At 39.0% G+C, this 24671-nt stretch overlaps 2 protein-coding genes and 1 non-coding gene across 9 annotated transcripts in view; 1 reads left to right on the top strand and 2 right to left on the bottom strand.

Annotated features, from left to right (window-relative positions):
* The window catches only part of LOC104238972 (vacuolar sorting protein 18), a 46320-nt gene extending 38233 nt beyond the window's left edge, over positions 1-8087 (top strand). For all 3 annotated transcript variants that reach the window (XM_009793505.2, XM_009793504.2, XM_009793502.2), the window contains 4 exons: positions 4703-4858; positions 5139-5300; positions 7079-7195; positions 7440-8087. In XM_009793505.2, coding sequence (XP_009791807.1) covers positions 4703-4858; positions 5139-5300; positions 7079-7195; positions 7440-7613 — 609 coding nt within the window. In that variant the 3' untranslated portion in view covers positions 7614-8087. The remainder of the gene's footprint in view (positions 1-4702; positions 4859-5138; positions 5301-7078; positions 7196-7439) is intronic.
* Positions 8088-9604: 1517 nt separating this feature from the next.
* The window catches only part of LOC104238970 (uncharacterized), a 42916-nt gene continuing 27849 nt past the window's right edge, over positions 9605-24671 (bottom strand). The window contains exons 3-4 of one of the 5 annotated variants that reach the window (XR_714006.2): positions 12399-12621; positions 12149-12215 (exon numbers count right to left, since the gene is read on the bottom strand). Coding sequence is in view for 3 of the 5 variants with exons in the window: in XM_009793495.2 (XP_009791797.1) it covers positions 9642-9745 (104 nt within the window). In the remaining 2 variants the exon portion in view is untranslated. Of the gene's footprint in view, positions 9746-10688; positions 12216-12313; positions 12622-24671 lie in introns of those variants that run through there. The other 4 variants (XM_009793495.2, XM_009793496.2, XR_011403027.1 and 1 more) reach the window with 4 other exon arrangements.
* Positions 15173-15279, bottom strand: LOC138880605 (small nucleolar RNA R71). The gene has a single exon (XR_011403334.1). It is a non-coding gene; the product is annotated as a small nucleolar RNA R71 (small nucleolar RNA).

The following is a 24671-nucleotide window of genomic DNA, read 5'->3' as shown; positions in this document are numbered from 1 at the left end:
ACCAGAATAGTGAGCACTAGCAGAAAACAGAAAACAGAGCATAGTTTTAGGGCACAAAAACAGAGCAATAAACCAGAAAACAGAGCGTAGTTTTAGGGCACAAAATCAGCGCTTAAAAAGTGAAAAAAAATTGAAAAAAGAAAAGAAAAATAGGGTAGAAGAACAAACATAAATTAGATGTGTAGAACAGAGCAATAGAAATTGAAAAAAATAGAAAAAAAGGAGAAAAAAAGGAGCCGAACAGAAGAAGAAGAAGAAGAAAAAGAAGAAGGAGAAGAGAAGAAGAGAAGAAGAGAGAAGAAGAAACTTACAGAGAACTGGAGAAGAAGCAGTCGTTGGAGCAGCAGTCGTCGCTGGAGTTGGAGCAACAGAAGAGCGAGAAGAAGCAATCGTTGGAGCAGCAATCGTCGCTGGAGTTGGAGCAGCAGAAAAGCGTATGTTTATTTGTTAACAGATGATTTATTTGCCAATTTTTTTTAAAAAAACCCTAGCAGTTGCCTTCACGTCGCTTAAGCATGCCTTTTTGTGCTTTTTCCATCGAGGTGCTTCTCGCTTAAGCTGTTAAAGCGTGCGCTTCTTAAATGTGAGTCGCTTTTGTAGCAGAAAAGCGATAGCCCAGCGCCTCGCGTCGCTTCAACGCTTAAAGCGAGAAGCGAGCGCTTTTAATAACACTGTCAAGCCCAGGTATGTTTTCTTCTTCTTCTTCTTCTTCTTCTTGGTGCTTAAAATAGCAGCGAAATGCTGCCAAATTTTTTTCCCCTTCAGTTCTTCTTTTTCTCATTTTCTTCTTCTTCTTCTTCTTCTTCTTCTTCTTATTTTCATTTAAGTCCTTAATATTGCAGTGAAATGCTACAAATTTTTTTTTCCTTCAATTATTCATCTTTTGTTCGTAGTCTCACTGCCAATTTTTTTTAGTATTGGCGGTTACATGTGTTGTATGCAGTTACATGTGTTGTCTCTGCAATATTTATTTTAATATTTTTTTTAAATTCCGCTTCACTTCAAAAAAGCGAGCGCTTTGCTTCTCGCTTCACGCTTTAAGCGAAAAGGGGCTTGTCGCTTTTCCTCACTTCACGCTCTTCACAACACTAGCTCCATATAAACCTCATCCTCAAGGTCACCGTGAAGAAAATCATTCTTAATGTCCAACTGATAGAGAGGCCAATGGAGAACGACCACCATGGATAGAAAAAGGCAAACTGATGTTATTTTAGCCATGAGAGAGAAAGTATCACTGTAATCGAGCCCAAATATCTTAGTATACCCTTTGGCAACAAGAGGAGCCTTAAGTCGATCAACCTGGCCATCTAGACCAACTTTGACTGCATACACCCAACGACAACCAACAGTCGATTTACCCGAAGGAAGAGAAACAAGCTCCCAAGTACCACTCGTATGTAGACATCTTGTCAATCATAGCTTGTCGCCACCCTGGATGAGACAATGCTTCACCTGTATACTTAGGGATAGAAACAGAGGACAAAGATGATACAAATGCATACATCTTGTCAATCATAGCTTGTCGCCACCCTGGATGAGACAATGCTTCACGTGTAGACTTAGGGATAGAAACAGAGGACAAAGATGATACAAATGCATAATAAGGTGATGATAGAAGATGGTAACTTAAATCGACATAGTGGGGATTAGGGTTAAGTGTGGACCGTATACCTTTACGTAGTGCAATCATTTGATTAAGAGAAGACAAGTCCACAGTATCAGTAGGGTTAGGTGCAGGACGTGAATCAGATGGGCCTGATACTGGACGCGGACGATGATGATAATTCAGGCATGGTGGAGCTGTAGAAGGTTGAACTAGACTAGGTGGTGGAACTGGAGCTATAGGTGGTGAAGCTGGAGTTATAGAGGAAGATGAATGGGAGATAGTGACTGAATCTCCAAAAGATGTAGTTGGTAGCACCTCAGAAATATCTAAGTGATTACCTGGACCTGTGAACTATGATTGGGTTTTAAAGAAGGTAACATCAGCCGACATAAGGTATCGCTGGAGGTTAGGAGAATAGTATTGATATCTCTTTTGCGTTCCCGAGTAACCCAAAAATACGCACTTAAGAGCACGATGAGCTAACTTATCTTTTCTTGGAGTAAAGTTATGAACAAAACACGTGCTCTCAAAGACACGGGGTGGAAGAGAGAACAAGGGTATGTGGGTAACAAATCAGAGAATGGAACTTGATTCTGGATAGCTGAAGATGACATGTGACTAATAAGATAGCTAGATGTAAGAACTACATCCCCCAAAAAACGCAACGGAACACGAGGTTGTATGAGTAGGGTACGAGCAGTTTCAATAAGATGTCTATTCTTTCTTTCAGCTATCCCATTTTGTTGGGATGTGTACGGATAAAATGTTTGATGAATAATCCCATAAGAGTTAATAAGCTGGTGAAATGGGGAAGGCAAATACTCCAGGGCATTATCACTATGAAATGTGCGGATAGAAACCCCAAATTGATTTTGAATTTCAGCGTGGAAAGTCTGGAAATAGAAAATAACTCAGATCGATTTTTCACCAAAAATATCCAAGTGCACCTGGAATAATCATCATGAAACTGACAAAGTAGCGGAATCCAAGGTAGAACTGACCCGACTAGGACCTCAAACATCTGAATGGACTAAAGTAAAAGGTGATTCTACTCGATTATCAAGACGTCGAGGGAAATGGGAGCGGGAATGCTTACCAAGCTGACATGACTCACACTCTAGAGTGACAAGTGAGATAAACCAGGTACTATTTTTTGAAGTTTTGACAAACTAGGATGTCTCAACCGTTTATGTATTAAATATGGTGAATCAGTAACAGGACAAGTTATGGAAGAAAGACAAGATGTGAATCCATGTGATTTTGCAAAAAAAAAGGTAATAAAGTCCATTTGATTCACGCCTGGTACCAATGATCCGCCCTGTACTGTGTTCCTTTGTAAAAACAAAGTCATCAAGAAATAAAACAGAGCATTTAAGTGATTTGGCTAAGCGACTAATGACTATCGACTATGAGACTAAAAGGACCACCGGGAACATAAAGAACTGAATCTAAAGGTGAGGAAGGTAGTGGACTTGCTTGACCTATTCCAGTTGCCATGGTTTGAGACTTGTTGGCCATTGTGACTGCTGGGAGAGATTGACAACATGAAATAGTAATGCAAAGAGATATGTTACCACAAATATGATCAGATGATCCTGAATCAATGACCCAAGACTCAGAGGTTGAAGATTGGGAGACACAAGTCACGCTACTATCTGTTTGAACAACGGAAGCTATCCCTGAAGATGTCTGTTTACTTGTTTTATACTGAAGAAACTCAATATAATCCGGTAAAGAAACCATCTGGATCATTGGATCCAACAGACTATGAGCTAAAGGCATCTGATACGAATGCCATTATATTGTTGCGCCGGAAAAGCAGAAAATTTCTAGAAATCACTGTTCACGACGGAAAAAAATATAAAAAGCGGTCAGAATTTGATTTAAATTGAATGGGTAGGCTCGGATTTGCGAGGAGAAGAGATTGTCCTGAAGAAGTTTTCCCAAAATCTGTCCGGAAACAACCTCACTCGTCGGAGTGTGGACGTCGTAACTTCGCCGGAGAAATTCTTCCGGCGACGCGTGAGGGCGTGTGAGTCCTTTTCTGCCGGAGATTTTTTTAAGGGTTGGTCGCGGAGCTTTGATCTACCTCTGGTGGTGGTTGTTTTTGCATAACACTGACAGATACTATTGTTCTTGCGAACAGACCTGTTTTTGCCAGAAAAAAGGGCTTCCGGTTGACTGTTTTCTCTTCCCGGAGTCGCTGGAATTTATGCACACCGAAATTTCTCACGGTTGCTCTGATACCATGTGAAAATGCACGGGAAAACAACTATTTATTGATATTCTGTTTAATTATAATACAATGAGCCATGTTTATACAATACATATCATACTGCTATTCTATGCGGAACTAGGACTAATTCATATTATGTACATAACTATCTAACAGGCAACACATACGGTATAAAAGACAAAATATTTGGCTGAGTCTGAGATTTTTGTACTACCTTACCTACCATGCTTTGATCTTTTCTTTTACCGATTCGATCATGACTCTTGCTAAATTTATGATTGGTTCAGAAAATCCAGAAAATACCCATTCTTCCATTTTCTTCATGGTTTAATTCCTTTGCATCAAGCAAATCATTTTATTTGGACAATCAATTTTCAGTCTCTGTTTTCCAATTCCTAGCCAGGGGCGGATCTAGCACTATTGATGTAGGTTCATTAGAATCCATAATTTTTAGCCTAGACTTGGATTTATCTCTGTAAAATCCACTGAAGTTGCTGGAAATGCTGAACTATGAACCCAAAACTCAAACAAGGTGATTGGCTCAGTGGTTGGAACCTGAGTCATGAGCTCATATAATTAAAATCCTGGATCCGCCTCTGCTCCTAGCTAAGAGTTGCTTGAGCTTCAGTCTTTTCTGATCAATTTAGTTTTTTTTCTTTTGGTACTGAGATCAATTGAGTAATTTCAGCATTAGTTGGTCAGTAAACAGTGTACATTGGGTCACCTTAAATCTTGATTCAATGCTGCTTTTAGTGCTTCTCTAAGCTAAGCTTTTAGTGATTATGTTGTCTTGTCATTCTATAAAGGTCATTTCTATGTTCAACTGCTTCTACATTAACTTTTTTCAATAATTTTTATAGGAAGCAATTTGCTCATCCTTAGAGGATTACAACGAGCAAATTGAAAAATTAAAGCAGGAGATGAATGATGCAACTCGTGGTGCCGATAACATTAGAAATGACATCAGCGCTCTTGCTCAGCGATATACTGTCATTGATTGGGATGAGCAATGTGGGGTAATGGTCTCCTCTCTCCTGATGTTTGTTCTTTTGCATTTCTTTAGCATTACCTCCATTATATGCTTGTATCTGTATTGCTTATTTCTTCCTCTCTTAGGCATATAATCTGATTCTGTCGCAGACTTCAGGATAATAGGTGTAGCCTGCTCGTATTTTATTCTTCATCGTATCTGCAATATTTATTGTTCGTAGACTGCTGTACATGCATTCCTTTGGCTTTCTTTCTTTCTTTTTTTCCTTTTTACTAAGCTTCCCTCCAATATTTTTCCATTTTTAGGTTTGTCGACGGAAAATATTAAATGTGGGTGGTGATTATCGAATGACTAGAGGTTATATGGCTGTTGGACCAATGGCTCCCTTCTATGTCTTTCCGTGTGGTCATGCGTTTCATGCACAATGCCTGATAGCTCATGTGACTAGGTGTACTAATCAAGCTCAAGTAAGTAACAGAAGAGTGTCTTTCCTGCTCAGCTTATGCTTATCATTTGAATAGTGGTTGTACTGCTTTGTCTTCTCATCTCTTCATATATGTGAGAGCACATTTTTATTGTCTTATCTGTATGTTGCATTATTGACATTGGCAAACCATGTTGAAAATGATCTTGTTACTTTTGGTTGGTGCAATTATGACGACTGGAAGTATTAGGTTATTTGCTTGAAAATTTATTTTCACTTTGTGGGAATTGTGAAATTCGGTGCAAGGGATGGGGGTAAAGTTGAGACTCAGTTTCAGGACCTCCTGGCTATGGTCAAAGCTTTGACCATTAAACCAACCGCATGCAGATAGTTATGTTGCAGGTTGCTAGGTTTTCAGAGTAAGTAATAGTGTTTCTGATGATAATGTCTTTTTCTTTCTGGTGTTATGCTGGTCTTCTCAATATTTAGTTGTCTTTAGAAATTTTGAAGAGGTTTCTTGGTTTAACAAGTTTGCATGGATATGAGTGGGTCCTTTTAGGCAGTGACTAAACGATTAGAAATTGGGTTAGTTGGAAAATGTTCTCAAAACCTAGGTGGGTGAACACTGATCCGATGCCTTCGCACTTACACTTATAAATTACATTTGTTAGAAAGTGTATGAGATGATTATGGGTAATTTTCTGTGAAGCTCAACATTCGTAGAACAACTGATAGTAACAAATAGCCTAGAGTGGATTGCAAGAGTTGACTTCAAGTCTGAAATCTTTTATGTCACAGTATATACTCGCTGCATTCATCAGACAAATGTATGTAGAAATGGAAATCATCTTCTTGGTGTTGCTGTGCTATTGTTCAAGGATTGCCATTAGCTGACTTGTAAACAATGTTAATAAAAGCCATAACTTCGTTGCGTAAAGCTATGAAGCTATGCAAAGTAAGGGTCTTCATGGGTGAAGTCATGCACTTTAGAGAAGTGTATGCTTTAAACAATGACGCACAAAGTGAATACTTACCTTCTTATAAAAGAAAAATATTAAAAAATAATGACGCACAAAGTGATTCTGGCAAGAATCAGTTACTTCTTTGAATTTCAACTTTGAGGAATTGGACTAATATCGGCATCATTGTATATTGGATACTGAAATTAGTTACTTTAATTGTAATTTAATTCTTAGAGTACTAAACTCGTATATGTTTGATATTTTTAAATTTTCCGTAAATTGTGTGCTTCATTTCAAAGAAGTGTGCGCTTCGCTTCTTACTTTTTGCTTCAAGGCCAATGAACCCCGTGTATTTTTCGCGCTCTTCACTTTTGAAAGCATTGCTTGTAAAGAACTGTCAGGTTTCATTAGTTGATTTGTGATTCTTCCTCCTCCTGTTCTTCAGACATGTTCTCCAGATTTTTTGCAGTTCTAGTTTCCAGCAATGAGCCAGATTCTCTTCTTTAATTAACGTGAAAATATCCCTTATGCGTAAATATTAGCATTGATAAGTTGTCCGTGATGGTGCCAAATATAATGTGCTCAGATATTATCTGTTACCTCTTTTGGCTTAATATCTTTGCTTCTAATAATTGTTAACGAAGAGTAGATCTATTTCCGTTCTGCTTTTCCGCAATGACCAATTAACAGGCCAAATAAGCATAATCTTGCAGTTGATACTTGCAATCATAAATATCCCTGAGAGGGCCACATATGTCTTCCAATACCATCTGTTATGTCTTGGGAAGAAATGTCTTTGCTTGTGGTAATTACTTGGGTTGACAGTCTCTATAATGTTTTCCTTAAAATGGTATTGCAGGCCGAATACATTCTGGATCTGCAGAAGCAACTTACTTTACTTTGTGCTGAATCTAAGAATGTGTCAAATGGTGGCTTGTCTGAAGAACCACTAGTTAGCGTGACTCCCATGCATAAGGTTAGTCTTATGCTTATAAAATATCACTCCTTTTAAGTGGCTAATTAATTATAAAAGAAGTTTTTTTCCCCCGTCATTTTGATTATCTTAGTTTTTGATAAACGGATGATTCATTTCAAACTGAAAGGATCTTGTCTGAGACAAAACGTATCATATGAGCTCACTCCATGTTGATTCATCTAGACAATGTAGCCCTAGTTTCTGGCTTTCCGTAATTGATTGTTTGCCAAACTGGATGCTGCAGATCCGGTCACAGCTGGATGATGCTGTAGCCAGTGATTGCCCATTTTGTGGTGACCTTATGATCCAGGAAATTTCTTTGCCTTTCATCCCTCCAGAAGAAGCAGAAGAATCTGAATCGTGGGAGATAAAACCACATAATCATCCTAGTCAGAGAAGCCTTTCCCTGGCTGTGTGATTTTATCATCTGTTATTGCAGGTTTCTCCCTGCAATTGTTTGTTTTAGGTTTTCCCCAGAAAAAAAGGGGGACTTGTTTGAGGTGCTAAAAGAATTGCTTGTTTGAGGGGGGCTAAAAGATGCAAAAGGAAAAAAGAGACTTTATCGTGAGACAAGAACAAGAGAGGCGCTTTACTAGTTGAAGAGATAGAACTTCTTGGTGTGGGTGAGTGGTCGCAAGCTTGTTTGAGGTGCCAAAAAGAATTGCTTGTTTGAAGTGCTAATTTATCAGGTTTGACAGTAATTGTTGCAACATGAAGCTAATGCAAGCAACAGGGGCCTGTTGATTGTAGGGGCAATAAATCGCCCAAGGATATTTCACGAATCTGGGAAAAGCTTTTTCTTTTCTTCTTTTCCTCCTATGTCTATTGTATCATTTTGTGGTAAGACGTGTTCCTCCAATTGTTGTATTATGAGTCAACTTTACTTTCTTCATCCTTGTTGCACTATTCCTGATCCTTCCTACTATCGAAGCTACCTTACTTTCCACAGAAAACAGGCAATGGTAGGAAAACTGGTAATAGAGAAATAAAACATCACGAGATAAACAATTCTTTTTTCTGCTAGATGTGCATAAAACATCATGCCTTTATCAAGCTGTGAGCTGTATAACTCTTTTATCTCCTTTCACGATGGTGTTTAATTAAATATATTTACGAGATTTTTTGACACCTCTATATACTATCTTCTAAGGATTGGATTGTCTGTCCATTAAACCTGTTCAGTTAATACAGAACATCGTGAGGCAAGTCTAATGTAAATAATAACAAGATGCATAACTCGTTAGAACAAACTCTAAGGTACATAAATATATCACGTAATTCCTCGATTACCAAAGGCGAATCATTACTCATTATAATGTATTGCACTACATAATAGCTCGTTTGGCCAAGCTGCAAAAATTAGCTTATTTTGAGAAGTGTTTTTTTTTTCAAAAGTGTTTTTTTCAAAAGTACTTTTGGTGAGAAGTAGTTTGTGTTTGTCTAATTAGTTTGAAAAACACTTCTGAGCAGCAATTAGTGTTTGACCAAGTTTTAAAAAACTGTTTCTAAGTGTATTTTTCTCAAAAGTGCTTCTCAAAAAAGTGCTTTTGGAGAGAAATTACTTTTTTTCTGCTTTTCCAAAACTGCTTCTGCTTCTCCTCAAAAGTATTTTTGTTCCTTCCAAAAGTTTGGCCAAACATCTCAATTTTTGGCCAAAAATACTTTTTTGCAAAAAAAAAAAAAAAATACTTTTGGCTAAAAAGAAGCTTGGTCAAACAGGCTATAAGTCAATTGAACATCTTAAATTGTGGTCCCATCACGTTTCTCTCCCTTCACATCAACTAAAACTCAAAAGCAGAGAGAGACATCCCAAACTCGCGTTGTTTGTCATAATATTTACAAGTACACCGTTTGGTTGCATAAGTGTAATTACACAATTAAATTAAATTATAAATATAAAGTTAGCTATCAAAAATTAAAAGTTAAGATTTAACATGATATATGCTATTATAAAGTATTAAGTTTGACATTTAGGGTAGATATTTTTTTAACATATATTAATTACTAATCATATATTTGTAACTAATATTATAAAAATAATTGATATATATTTTACAAATTAATAATATTTTATTTTAATCAATTATAAAACTAAAGTACATATTTTATAAGAACATCATGGACTACATGCTTGATAAAATGATTAGTATTTATAAATATAATGCCATAAGATTACTCAAATGTTTTATGAAAAAATAATCTATCAATTTTAACTGAAAAATGAATCACACGCAATCTAAATTAATAAGTGAATAATAATAAAGCAAATAAAATGGAAGCGAAAATATAACTGCAGACAATTAAAATTTTATTAAATTTAAATCCACAAGTAATTTGGATTTTATTATATATCAAATACATATTAATCCAAATAATCTATGGGCTAGTATAATTGGATTGATTATTTAAATATAAAATAAATTAATTTAAATAAAAGTCCATTATATTATTGGGCTAGCCCGTTAATTGGTCTTCTATCAAATTGGCGGCCCATGAGCCTCAAGCCCAATGGCCCAATAGGATTTTCTTGGAAGCTACTCCACTCCACACCTATATAAAGGGGTCAAAAGAGAAGGTTAGAGGGATCAATCAAGTAAGTAGAGGGAAAGGCTAAAGAAGCTATAAAGAATAGCATCAAGGTCTCCATCCATATCTACAATCTTCGTTTGTAGTCAAATCCCACTGGCAAACTCAAATCATAGGCGGGCGGCTTCAAATCTTCCGTTCTTGATAACCCAACACCAAATCCTGGTTCGTGACGATCTTCAAATTATTCATGACGCATCATAAGTCTGAAATTCATCAAGTTCAAGATTAAGCTCTCAAGCTCTTGAACCATCATTCATAAGGAGAAGAATCACACGACTACATCTCTTTAGATTTGAGATCTTCTAGAGATTGTAACCTTATCATTTGAAGTCAAATATAATATTTGTCGCTATATTTCTTGTCTTGATTATTATTTTTCACGAACGAAATTTAGTTGTTACAAATTTTGGCACACCCAATGGGACTATCTCTACCTCTCATATCTTCTCAACCTCAACATTCTGCATCATTAAGATGGCTCCAAAGAAGATAAACTCAAAAGCTGCTGACTCTAAATTTTCTTCTGAAGTTGAAAGTGTCCTGAGTGCTACTACGGGGAGTCTTAGGCCAGTCACACAAAGCAAGGCGAACGTCTTGGGACAGCGAGCACTCTAAGTGTTGTCTGCACCAATACATGTTTTGAGATCTTCATCATCCGGAGAAAAAAGGTCCCCTGCTAGCAAATTAGAAGGAGATAATATCGTAGAAGTTGTGGAGAAGTCGCTTGCTTAAGTTACTTTATACAAGACCAAGAGTACGCTTACCCAACCCGATGATGAAGTTTTAAGTGTTGGATCTACGCCAGTCTCGCCACATAACATGTTCCAAACTGAGTCCAATCTATGCGAAGAGTTCTATTACCTTTCATCATCTGCAATAATCATGGAGGCAATGATGACTAACACTTCATAACAGAGGAGCAACTCGCAAATCTGACAAATATGATTGAGGGCTTAACAAAGTATGCTCAAGATCAAGATGTCCGTATTGAAAAATTGACAAGCATAACTGAAAGCATGATAGATGGAGAATCAAGTTATACACATGGGAATCTCCCCAAAGTCCACGAGAAGACTGATCCTCCAACAAAACAAGTTTCATTTGCCAAAGAACTTTATGTCTCCTCCGAAGGATCAATTCCCGTCGAACAATTAAAAGAATTTCAACATGGGAACTATCAAGGACATGTAGGAGGTCGCTGAAAAGTCTTTTCTAACGTACGCAAAGCCGTATACTGCAAGAATCGATAGCTTGAAAATGTCTGTTAGTTATCAACCTCCCAAATTTTATCAGTTCGACGACAATGGAAATCCAAAGCAACACGTGGCACATTTTGTTGATACATGCAATAATGCAGGGACTTATGGAGATTACCCTGTCAAGCAGTTCGTCCGCTCACTAAAAGGGAATTCTTTTGATTGGTATACAATCTCGAGGCTGGGTCCATTGATAGTGGGATCAACTAGAGAAAGAATTTCTCAACCGCTTTTATAGCACAAGGCGTACTATGAGCGTGGTGGAACTTACGAACACTTGCCAACAAAAAGATGAACCAGTTATAGACTTTATCAATCGATGGAGAAATGCAAGCCTCAACTGCAAAAATAGGATAAGCGAAGCTTCTGGCATAGAGATGTGCATCCAATGAATGCATTGGGGAGTTCGTTACATCTTGCAAGGAATCAAGCCTATGACATTTGAAGAGCTTGCCACCCGTGCTCATGATATGGAGTTGAGCATGGCCTCTGCGGAAAATGAAGGGCTGCCTGTCTACGAACCTCGCAAAAGAAGGGACAAGCAAGAAGTCAATAAATGATCAAAGAACAATAAATGAAATAAGATGGAATGATCAAACCAAAATGATAGTAAGTAAGCATTGTGTTTAACTTAAATGCCAATGATCGGTCTCGATTGAGCTCTCTAGATAGAGCTCGGATCCGAATAAACGAGTAAATAACTGAAGAACACTTAAAACGATGTTGTGGGCTAAAGTAAATTTTATTGCCTTGTTATGCGTGAAAAAGTGAGTGCGAAAAATGAAGGGGTTCTTCTCTTTATATAGTAGAGGAGATTTAACCCTAGTACAAGTCTAATGAAGTAAAAATCTTTGCCTTCTTTATTTCCCACGAAAATAAGATCTGCAGCCAATACCGAGCATGATCCGTGCCGCAATATCCGCTGATGGCAGATTTTTCGGCTTCTCGTTTGTCTCCTTCAACCGCCTTTCCTTTACCCTCGATTCTTCATCTCACTCGAGCTTGGTTACTTCCGGATTCGGCCGTGCTCGAGACCTGTTATATCATTAGTTCGTTCTTCGTTCCGATCTGTGGGTATCTTCAGGCTCACCCGAGCTAGTAGCAAGTAACGTCGTTCCTCGTTTCACAACAGAAAATCGAAGATAACTCTATCCTCGAATTTACCCCTATACAAACTTAAAAAATAAAAGAAGGGATTTATAATCAATCACAATATTTCTAATTAAATTAATATACTAAATTGAAAAAATCAGTAAAAATTTGTTGTCAGTACATGTGACGATATAATCAATTTCTTCATTATTGAAAGACAACTTAAAATTAGGTACGCACAAACAAAACTAGGTTTTAATACCAACCAAGGAATTGTGGCATAATATAAAACACAACCATTCATCTTCCAACTGTGCCCCAGGCGTTGATGTTATTGCTTTGTATTTTTCTTGGCGTCAGTTTCTCAAAAATTGAATTTGAAAATTCCGTTTTTGACTTTTTACAGCACTCGACAAAATCAAGGTCCATGTGGATTTTTGGAAGCAAACTGCTTCTATAATCCAAGTTTGATGGCGAGCTCCCAATTGACTACACATATCGAAAATATTGCATGTTTGCAGGGCTGTTAGTTCCCAAATACATTCAGGATTGCCAAAGAGATAGCAAGAAACATTAAATAATCAGAAATTTTACATGCTCCAAATGCTTGCTACTTAATACTACATCCGTTGCTATTTTATATTATAATTTTTGTCTCGACACAAAATTTAAAGAAGAAATGAAGACTTTTCAAACTTATGATCCGAAATATATCATAAAAATTTTGTGTGGTTATAAATTATTTTATTAGGATAAAATAAAAAGTTTAGGATTAAATTATTATTAAATATGAAAATGTATCATTCTGTTTTGACTCTAAAAAGGGAATTGATGGGACAGAGGGAATTCGTTATACTATTGCACCTATTGTTTTTATGATTCTGACTGTGAACATAGTATACCTATACAGTATGTATTATACTTATATATCTTTTAGCTGAAAGTAATAAGTACCATTGCATTCTGATGTTAGGCTAGAAACCCGTATTTAGCCGTAGTATTACATTCCAATGACTGCATTTTTACGTGCGTTTGAGTTCAAATGATAGTGAATTACACTTAGTACGTGTTTTATGCCTTGCAGGAAGTGATCCTGAGTTCAAAAGTTAATTTGGAGCTAAATTGATCAATTTGGAGCTTTGAAGTCTTAGTAAAAGCCCAATACGTTAAGCCGCGATCGTGTTCAGAGGTCGTGTACGAAATCTGGATATTAAAAGAGGACGAAATAAGTTCACTTAGAGAAAATTACACTGCCGCGCCACATGGGGAGCCGCAAGGCACGACGCAACAGTGTAAAATGATGCCTGACACGAAAAGAAGAGGCTGCAGACAAAGTCCACTAAGCCTGCGGCGCAACTGTTCATTTTTTACAGAGCCAAGTCCTATTTTGCGCAGGAAAGGGTATTTCGTCTGGGCCCGACCTTACTTGGTACAAATACATGTAAAAACGCTATTTTGAAGACTTTTGACATATCTTAGACCTAGGGAGGCTATTTCGGAAGGGAGAAAGCATTTGGAGCAATTTCCGGAGGAGATTGGCATCAAATTCTTGATTCCTTCATCTTTGCTTTGTAACTTAATTATGCACATTATTTGGGAAATTATGAACACGATTATGAGTAGCTAAATATTTAGTCTAAGGTTTTGATGGAACCTATTGAAGGATGAACTTCTTGTTATGTTAATATAGTTTGCCCGGTTTAATCTCTATTTGTTCAACTACGTTTTTGTTGTAGTTAATTGATAGGTTCCTCAATTATCTATGCATATTTAGTATGTATTACTCGGGAGAGAGTGCATATTTAGGTAATTGTTGAACAACACCACTCCCAGCGTATATGAGGGATCAATAACTGAGGATTTAAAGACGAGATTAGGGATAACGAAGCCTTGGGTGTGATCTAAAGTGAGCTGTATTAAAAGCCAGGTAACGTAACTCGGGAGAGTGCGCCTAGTAAATTGTCGTGATTACTCGGGAAGAGATTTACGGTAATAAGAGTGCTCATGATCAATAGAGACGATTAGGCAAATCTATATGAAACATAACCGGAAGGGATTCCATCAATAGGGGAAATCACAACCTTAGATCCTTCTCTTAATTGTTTACAACTTAATCATAGTTAGTCTTTATTTACTTAATTGCAGTTCGTCATAGTTAGTAAAAATATCTTCAATTGTTATTCAAAATGTTTGGGAAGTTGATTACGTAGAATTTAGTGAGTCTGATAAGAGTAATTGATAGGTTAATTCCTTGTGGGTTCGACTCTGGGCGAAATACTCAGATTATATTTGCAACGTCCGCTTGTCCTTTTTATAAGGCATAGTTGGGCGTGATCAAATTTTGGTACCGTTGCCGGGGAATTAACGGTGTTATCAATTACAATTGAAAGAAATACAAAAATTCTTAGTGTAGTCAGTTTTCTCTATATCTAATCTATACATTGAAATTTTAACGTTTGTTGACTTGATTGTACAGGTGCATGCCTTGAAACTTATCGAGAACTGGTGAAGTATTTGAAGCATTATCAGATCCCGAGAAAGTTTTCAAGGACTTGAATCGGGCCAACCGGAAAAACAAACAACAACAAACAACTGAACAATTCGAACCAGACATGGGGGATAACGTGGTAGACCCAGCTGCGCCATTAGCGCCAATGACACCTCTTGTGCCAGAGGCTGCTCTATTTGACTGGGCACAACCCACAACAGAGAACTTGGCCACAACGATTTTAGTCCCACAGATATAGGCTGAATCATTTCAAATCACAAACAACAGGCTGCACTTATTGCAAAACAAGGGACTATTTTCAGGTTCACAAATCGAAGATCCTCAACAGCACTCGAAGAATTTCCTGTCAATATGCAAAACTTAAAGGCAGCCCAACGTAATGCAGGAAGCAATAAAGCTGTTGTTGTTTCCATTCTCAGTGACAGGAGCTGCCAGACCTGGCTAAACTCACTCCCCGTTAATTCCATAACGACTTGGGAGGAGTTAGTCAAGCAATTTGTGAACAAGTTTCATCCACCCAACAACACTGCTCAACAAATTAATGAAATTTTGAGTTTCAAACAGAAACCAATGGAGACACTACAAGAAATATGGGAACGATTCAAAGGGATGTTGGTTATATGTCCGCACCACTGTATTCCAGATCAGATGTTGGGACAACAGTTTTACATGGGTTTGGAAGATGGCGTGAAGGGTAATGTTGATGCTTCAGCTGGTGGAACATTTTTGAGCAAAACATGGAGAAAAAGCCAGAGTCTGCTTGACAAGATGGCACAGAATTCGGGGTGGACAACTAGGAATGCACCTACTTCAGTGGTTCACTTAGTGCCCTTAGATCCATCCAACATTCTTGCTGAAAACATGGCCACATTAATGACACAAATGAATATACTCACCAAAAAGCTGGAAGAGTCAGGGCAGAAGCAGCAGGTACACATTGTAAATACTACCAATGGGGGCTTATGCATATCTTGCATTAGTCAGCCAATTGGTAACCAGTGGAATGCAGAAAGTGATCATCATCACTACCCTGAGGACATGAATTATGTGTCTAATTATAGAGGCCAGAGACAAGGTGGTCAAAATTGGGGCCAACAAAATCTGTCGTACAAGCCAGACAGCCACAACTCAACAATGGAAACATGGGAGGTATGAGACCTCACAATAATATGTCGCCTTACCAAAGGCCACATGGATATAATAATCAAAATCAACAGCAGGGTTATCATCCTCCTCAATAGCAGCATGGGTGGAAGACAGGAAGATGGGTTTGCTAGACTTAAGGCAATGATGCAACAGATTATTGGGTCAAATGCAAAAATGAGTGAAAGAGTAGATGCACATGAGTCAGCTATTAAGAATATTGAAGTGCAGATGGGCCAGATTTCGATGTCTTGGAATAATCGTCCTCTAGGGACATTGCCTGCAGACACGCAGGTAAATCCAAAAGATCAAGGCCCGAAGCAGCTGATGACAATGAGTCTACGTAATGGCAGAGACCTAGACTTGGAGAAAGAGAGGGCCTGGGAAAGCATACAGGCTGAGACACTTGTACCAGTGCCCATTGAGCTAGATGATTCAACGAAACTGATAGAGGTGACAGTGCAGCCTACCTAGGAAACACATAATGCACAGATTGAGGCTGAGAAAGAAATTGAGACAGCCCAGGAACTGGTAGTTGAGGTGGTGTCTGACAAAGAAAATACCCAAATCAATGGGAAGAAGAGACCTCCAGCACCATTCCCACAAAGGCTAGCCAAGTACCAGAAAGGGGAACAATACAGGAAATTCTTGGATATGGTGAAACAAATCCAGGTAAATATTCCATTGATTGATACGTTGAAGGAGATGCCTGGTTATGCAAAAATGATGAAGGACTTGATGTCCCAAAAATTCGATTTTCAAGACTTGACCATAGTGATTCCTACTCAGACCTGCAATGCTGTGGTGACTAGACCAGTTGCTGAGAAGTTGTCTGACCCGGGGAGTTTTACAATTCCCTGCACCATTGGTAACTTTGCTTTTGCTAAGGCACTTTGTGATTTAGGGGCTAGCATAAATCTTATGCCCCTGGAGATTTATAAGAGGTTGGGGATTGGAAGAGCTAGGCCCACATCTATATTGTTGCAGCTAGCTGACAGGACTGTGAAAATACCTTCTGGTATCTTGGATGACGTGCTGATTCAGGTAGGGAAATTTGTGTTCCCTGCAGATTTTGTGATTCTAGATTGAAATGTGGATGAAGAAATTCCCATATTTTGGGAAGGCCATTCTTGGACACGGGGAGAGCTCTCATTGATTGTGAAACTAGGGAGCTCAAGATGAGATTGAACGATGAGGAGATAACATTCAATGTGCAGAAATCTATGAGGCGACCAAGTGAATTCGCCAATTGTTCTCTTATTGATGCCATAGATGTAATCGTAGAAGCTAATGATAAGACGTTAACTATTGAGGACCCTCTTACTGCATGTCTGGTAAATTCAGATGAGGTAAATGGGGAAGAATTGGCAGAATGGGTGCTGGCTTTAAAGGGCAGAGGGTTTTGTCATAGAACTCTCGAATTCAAGCCCTTGCACTTAGAAAACAGAGAAATTCCTCCAACCAAGCCATCCATAGAAGAACCACCAAAGCTGGAATCGAAGCCACTGCCCGCCCATCTCAGGTATGAGTTCCTAGGACCTAACTCCACATTACCTGTTATTATCTCATGTAGTTTGTTAGATGTGCTGGCACAACAACTTTTGTAGGTACTCAAGGAGTGCAAGACTGCCATTGGGTGGACCATGGCAGACATTAAGGGGATCAGCCCAGTATACTGTATGCATAAAATTCTGTTGGAAGAGGGACACAAACCTTTCAGGGAACACAAAAGAAGGCTGAACCCCAACATGAAGGAAGTGATGAAGAAAGAAGTGAATAAGTGGTTGGATGCGGGAATCATTTTCCCAATCTCTAACAGCAACTGGGTTAGCCCGGTGCAATGTGTTCCTAAGAAGGGGGACATGACGGTGGTCAAAAATGATAACAATGTGCTGATCTCTACAAGAACCATCACAGGCTGGAGAATTTGCAAATGGCCACCCCGAAAGACCACTTCCCACTTCCCTTCATTGATCAGATGCTTGATAGATTGGCAGGGAGGTCCCACTTCTGTTTTATGGATGGGTACTCAGAGTACAATCAAATCTCCATTGCACCAGAGGACAGAAGAAGACCTCCTTCACTTGCCCATATGGCATTTATGCTTTTCGGAGGATGCCCTTTGGCCTATACAATGCACCCGCCAGACGAGCATCTATCACGACTTGAAGGAGCTGAAAACTCAATTAAGGTTGAAGATATTCTGGAAACCTTTCTAGATGAGTAGCTACTCGCTACAAGCCTTGAGGAAGTTCCATGGACAAACTTTGCAAATTACCTGGCATGCGGTATAGTTCCCTATGACCTTTCCTCTGTACAAAAGAAAAGGTTTTATCGTGACTGCCGCATGTATTACTGGGATGAACCTTATCTATTTAGAATATATGTTGACAATATGATACAGAGGTGTGTCCCTAAGGTAGAATAATCTTCTGCTTTGCAGGCATGTCACACATCGACATATGACGGGCATTTTGGAGGAGTCAGGAAGACAACGAAAGTGCTAGAAGTCGGGTTCTACTGGGCAACAGTGTTTAAGGATGCACATCAATGGGTGAAGGGCTATAATGAATGTTAGTGAACCGAGAACATTTCCCGTCGCCATAAGATGCCCATGAACCCAATTCAAGAGGTTGAAGTGTTCTATGTTTGGGGATAGACTTCATGGGCCCCTTCGTCAGCTCCTTTGGCAATAAGTACATACTTTTTGCTGTAGATTACGTGTCCAAATGGGTGGAAGCTGCAGCACTTCCCACCAATGATGCAAGAGTGGTGGTGGGGTTTTTAAAGAAGAATATATTCACCCGTTTCGGGACCCCGAGAGCTATTATCAGTGATGGAGGCACTCACTTCTGCAATCGAGCCTTCGAGAAATTGTTAGCAAAATACGATATATGCCACAAAGTGGCAACCCCGTATCATCCTCAGACCAATGGACAGGTCGAAGTGTCTAATAGAGAGATAAAGAGCGTACTGACCAAGACAGTGAATGCCAAAAGAACTGATTGGGCGAAAAAGCTAGATGATACACTCTGGGCCTACAAAACTGCAGTCAAAACACCAATTGGTATGTCACCATACAAGTTGGTGTTTGGGAAGGCCTGTCACTTGCCAGTGGAACTAGAACATAGAGCTTGGTGGGCAATGAAACAGTTGAATCTGGACATTGAGGCTGCGGGCACAACTAGAGTCACAGAACTGCATGAGCTCGACGAGTTCCGATATCTTGCTTTTGAGAGCACAAGACTGTATAAGGAGAGAATGAAGTGGTTGCACGACAAGAACATTGTTGAACGAAATTTCAATCCCGGAGACATGGTATTGCTTTATAACTCAAGATTAAGGCTATTTCCGGGAAAACTCAAGTCATGATGGTCTGGAACTTTTCGAGTGGTCGATGTATTCCTCTCAGGTGTCGTAGAGATTATCGTAGATAAAGACTCTCATACATTTAGAGTCAATTGTTAGAGATTGAAACTATATGTGGGCATGAATGAACCAAAGGAAGTGTCTGAGATCCACCTGACTGAACCTCAGAGGTCGAGCGAGCCTTAAATGCGCTCATCTACGTCGTGCTGCGACGTTAAATCAGGCGCTTATTGGGAGGCAACCCAATTGTTAACTGCACTAACCCATAATTGTAGTTTAGGATTATTAGAATTTAGGAGTTATGAGACTTGATTGGGTAGGTACAAGAATGAATTGGATATAAAATAAGTATATAATAGAGTTGGGGTGCAACCCGGAAGCTAAATGTCAAAAATAAAGCAAACTCTCTGAAAAATGGCCTACTGCACCGCATAGGTCGCTGTGCCATGCGTCGCACTAGGCCAAACGGGTCTGAGAGACAAAGAGGGCCTCTGATAATTAACACTATCGCGTCTCATGGGGCGCCGCACCCTGCGACACGGCAGTACAACTTTTTTTAAAAAAATAATATTTTTTTAGCTTCTTTTAAACTTTCTGTTCAACGCCCCCAACCCCTTTTTCTCTTTTCTCTTTCAACCCAAATGCCCTAGCCCTTCCCCCAAATACCCCATTCTCTTTTCTTCTCAAATTCCTCTCTCACACACACCTTCCATCCCTTCCATTCATCCTCAAGGTAAGTTCTCTACACTCTTCTCTTTTCTTTAAGTAATTTAGTGTAATGAGTAAAATAGTTTAATTTGAGCTAAACCCTAGGTAGTGTAGTGGTGCTAATTTTTTCATTTTAATTGCTTATTTTGGCTATGATTGATGCTTAACTTGTTGGGTTTCCCTTGTGCTTATACTTGTGGAAGATTTTTAGTATGTCTTGATACTTATAAATTTTTTTATTGTGAAGTTGTGTGGAGGTGCCTTAAAAGCCGAAAATTAGTGGTATATTTGTGCAAATTTGGAGCACTTTGTGACTCTGTTACATTGTGGTAGTGGTAGGATGGTTGATTGGTATAGTTGTATAGTAATCTTGGAAGAATTAAAGTTGTGATTTTGAGGTAACTTTGGTGAATGCCATGTGTTTGATTAAATGCCTCAATGACATATAAAGTGACATTGTAGCTTAGTGGAGAATAATTGCTATGAGAAACTGTGGTGCTAGGTGCTAATTGGAATATTCGATTCATGCTTTGTGCTTGTGTAGTGTTGTGTTGTATTTTGTGAAGTTTGTTAGTAGTGCATTAGTATAACTTCTTTTATTTCTCTTCGTAGTTACTAGATTAGCTTCTTAATTTTATATGTTAAACTAGCATAGTCCGTGGTTTTGTAGTTGTACTATTATGTTGGTGGTTGGGGGATTTTTGATTGCTTGTGGTGCACTTCCATCGGGGTAGTCTGAGTCCCTGATATACATTTTACTTGTGAACATGCCAATAACATAAGTATGGGGTGGTTACCCCGTTTGGTCTTGTTTTGGGTTTTCATGTTGTGGCTAATACTGTTCGTCTTGTGCATGTATAATGTCTCGCCGCCCGAGCAAATGCTCTAACATTGGTTCTTCTGAGGTTGCTTCTAGTAGTTGTCGTAGTGGGAGATGGGCACCTCCCCCCGCCCCATAGAGGAGGAAGAGGAGCGCATTGACCCTGATGCGGATGTGGTACCAGTATGCAAATATGATATACGGGCTGTCCCCCCCATGCTCGACACTGGTTTCAGACATTTGTCCCGTCAGCCAACCCGGATCCTGAGGTTGCTATTGACGATGGGAAGTTGGCCCGTAAATATGGTGAAATTTACAACAACATTTGGGCTTTGGGTTTCGACATCCTATTCCATCCGGGTGATGTAGTGAATGTGAACCTAGTCACAGAATTTTATGCTAACTGGCAACCTGAAGCCAGCCTGGATGCAGTTTACGAAGTGGAGGTAAGGGGTAAAGTGATTCTATTCTCCTCCCGGGTGATCAATCGGATTATGGGATTCAGAGAGCATCCCCACAAGCTTTTTTAGAGGCTTCTCCGTCGGCCAGACTATCCAGCTATTCATCGCCTGTTATGTGGCGCTGACTGTTCTGTATCATGGACACGAATGCAAATGAATTCCACAAGGACATGAAGAAGGCAACATTCCAGTGGCCAGCCATGGTTGTTTTGCAGTTGATTAATGCCAAGATCACGCCGACTTAAAGTGACATTGATGTCCCCCAACTGAAGGTGTGTTTGATCTATGCCCTGTTGACTCAGATGCAGTTTGACCTGGGTAAAATCATGCTTGAGCATATGGCTAAAGTGCGACCACTTAGGGCTCGCCGTCTATATTACCCGAGTATGTTACTCGATTGTTGCGAGCACACCTTGTGGAAGGAGTACCACTATGACAGGACTATTCCAGTGTCTTACCCTATTAGGCCCTATGATGTGACGTCGGTGATAGACCCCCTACTGCGGCTGTTAATTCAGACCAGAGGATGGTCCGCATTGAGGAGACACTACAACTACTATTTACTGACTTGCACCTTCGGGTTGCTCGGGGGGAGGCCAACTTGTTGCAGTAGGATCACCCCCTTTCTACTATCACTCAGTAGTGGTTGGGGTTGGCGAGAGGAGGACAGCTGCCACCCGATGAAGATGTGAACTTCATTTTCTCAGATGATGAGGAGTATTTGTGCACCTTCGGGGGTGCTGATGATTAGGTCTTGGGCCTCAGGGAGTCACCTTTTCACTTTTGATTCTACTGTTTTGCATTGGGGACAATGCAATCTCTTAAGTGTGGGGTGGGGGGCTCTTATTTGATTGTATTTGTATTTTTTTTTCATTTGCGAGTTGGTTTTGTTTGATTTGTTTCTTGCTTTCTTAGACAATTGGTCTGTAAACTATAATTCTAAATGCTATCAGGCCTGTAATAGTTAGTAATTAAGTTTGTAGTTCGAATCTTCCCGATGATGGATTTCGTCGACTGGTTTCTTGAGGGAGATGAGTCGAAAGAGAAAAAAAAATTCATATATGTGAAAATCCAAAAATATGTCTTTTATTTTAGTTTGTTTCTTTTAGGTAGTGTAACAATTTCCCCTTGGTTTTTCTTTGTGCCGCAGTTCTTTTCCAAGGGTTTTGCTTGAATCGGGTGTAGTTAAATCTTTTTATTTTTTAGGAATTAAGAATCTTTAGTTAGGAAGCTAAGTTAAAGGATCAATTTCCCTTGATTGAATATGCCTTGAGAGTGGTAAGGGCCTTAGTGTGACACCTAGGATCAATTCTTGACTCTTAAATAAGTGCCCTAAATCGTATGATTAAAACTGTGCTTAACTGCTTTGACTAGAGTGTCTTGATTAGTCCAATCCTGAGTGAGTTATGTGCCATGTGTGTATAAGGTTTTGTGTTATTCTGTGCATTGCATTTGATGTCTAGAACTTACCCCGTGTGTTTGCAAAGCGAAATAGTAGTTTTGTTCAGTCTTGGAAGTGATATAGGCATTTCTTTGTTGAGCCATATATACATATTTTACCCGCCTAATTGTGATGTATCGTAGTTAACCCCTTTGAGCCTATAATCATGTTTCTTTGTCAACCACATTACAAGCCTTATCCAATTGTTTGAATTAACCATATAGTTGAACCATTTCACCTCTCATGAGCACTTGAACTGTTATGAACTTTGTAAAAGTTAAAGTGTGGTTGGTTGGTTTAGCTTTTGAGTGGAACTAATGGAATAAGGAGAAAGGTGCATTGTGTTGAAAAAAAAAGTAAGAGCCACTTGAATTGAAAAAGAAAGAAAAGAAAAGAAGAATATATATATATATATATATATATATATATATATATATATATATATATATATATATATATTCTTTGATAGTGGTTGCTCTTGACGTAATTGTGCTTAAAGATGTAGGGAGTTAATCTAGATTGATGTGAATGTGGAGTTTTGGTTTGACATAAGTGGAGTTTGAATGTTAAAGTATATGTATTAAAGTGCTTAGGGAGGTGTAGGCACTCTTATATCTAGATGTATCATACCCGTCCCGCAGCCTACATTACAACCAAATAAAGTCCTACTTGATCCTAGACTGAATGAGCTCGATTAGTAGAGTCGTACACTACGGGCAAGCCTATGGTGCATCTTTTGTGGCATATGAATGTTATTTCTGAGAGTGAGTGAATTCTTTCTATCTTGAGTTCCTAAATATTCTTAAAATTTATTGTATGGACTATTCTCTTTTGTTGTGTGAGGGCACTTGATTCATAAAGGATAGAAAATTTCATTGACTTCTATGTTAGAGTAAGTGGGCGAGTGACCAATGCATGGTACTTTTGAGTCGAATATTAAGGGTGGGATGTTATGATGAGGTGCTCAGTCTAGTTTAATTATTTTTCTCATGATGTATCAGGGAGGTTGTTTGATGAAAGGTTATCCCTAGGTGCAGTGTAGTTCAAATGCTCGAGGACGAGCAATTGTCTAAGTGTGGGGTGTTGATGATAGGCTAGAAACCCGTGTTTTAGCCGAAGTTTTACATTCCAATGACTGCAGTTTTACATGCGTTTGAGTTCAAATGATAGTGAATTACACTTAGTACGTGTTTTATGCCTTGCAGGAAGTGATCCTGAGCTCAAAAGTTAATTTGGAGCTAAATTGATCAATTTGGAGCTTTGAAGTCTGAGTAAAAGCCCAATACATTAAGCCGGGATCGTGTTTGAAGGTAGTGTACGAAATCTGGATGTTAAAAGAGGACGAAATAAGTTCTGTCTGAGAAAATTACACTGCCGCACCGCATGGGGCGCCGCAAGGTGCGGCGCAATAGTGTAAAATGATGCCTGACACGAAAAGAAGAGGCTGCAGACAAAGTCCACTAGTGCGCCGCATAGTGCGGCGCTGCTGTTATTTTTTACAGAGCCAAGTCCTATTTCTCACAGGAAAGGGTGTTTCATCTGGGCCCGACCCTACTTGGTATAAATACATGTAAAAATGTTATTTTGAAGATTTTTGACATATCTTAGACCTAGGGAGGCTATTTCGGAAGGGAGAAAGCATTTGGAGCAATTTTCGGAGGAGATTGGCATCGAATTCTTCATTCCTTCAGCTTTGTTTTGTAATTTAATTATGCACATTGTTTGGAAAATTATGAACACGATTATGAGTAGCTAAATATTTATTCTAAGGTTTTGATGAAACCTATTGAAGGATGATCTTCTAGTTATGTTAATATAGTTTGCCCGGTTTAATATTTATTTGTTCAACTATGTTCTTGTTGTAGTTAATTGATAGGATCCTCAATTAGCTATGCCTATTTAGTATGTATTACTCGGGAGAGAGTGCATATTTAGGTAAATTTTGAACAACACCACTCCCAGAGTATATGAGGGATCAATAATCGAGGGTTTAAAGGTGGGATCAGGGATAATGAAGCCTTGAGTGCGATCTAAAGTGAGCTGTATTAAAAGCCAGGTAGCGTAACTCGGGAGAGATTTACTGTAATA

This window comes from Nicotiana sylvestris, chromosome 10, assembly GCF_000393655.2.
Source record: "Nicotiana sylvestris chromosome 10, ASM39365v2, whole genome shotgun sequence".
Lineage (NCBI taxonomy): Eukaryota > Viridiplantae > Streptophyta > Magnoliopsida > Solanales > Solanaceae > Nicotiana > Nicotiana sylvestris.
The sequence above is the reverse complement of the archived record's forward strand: the minus strand, read 5'-3'. Positions and strand labels throughout refer to the sequence as shown.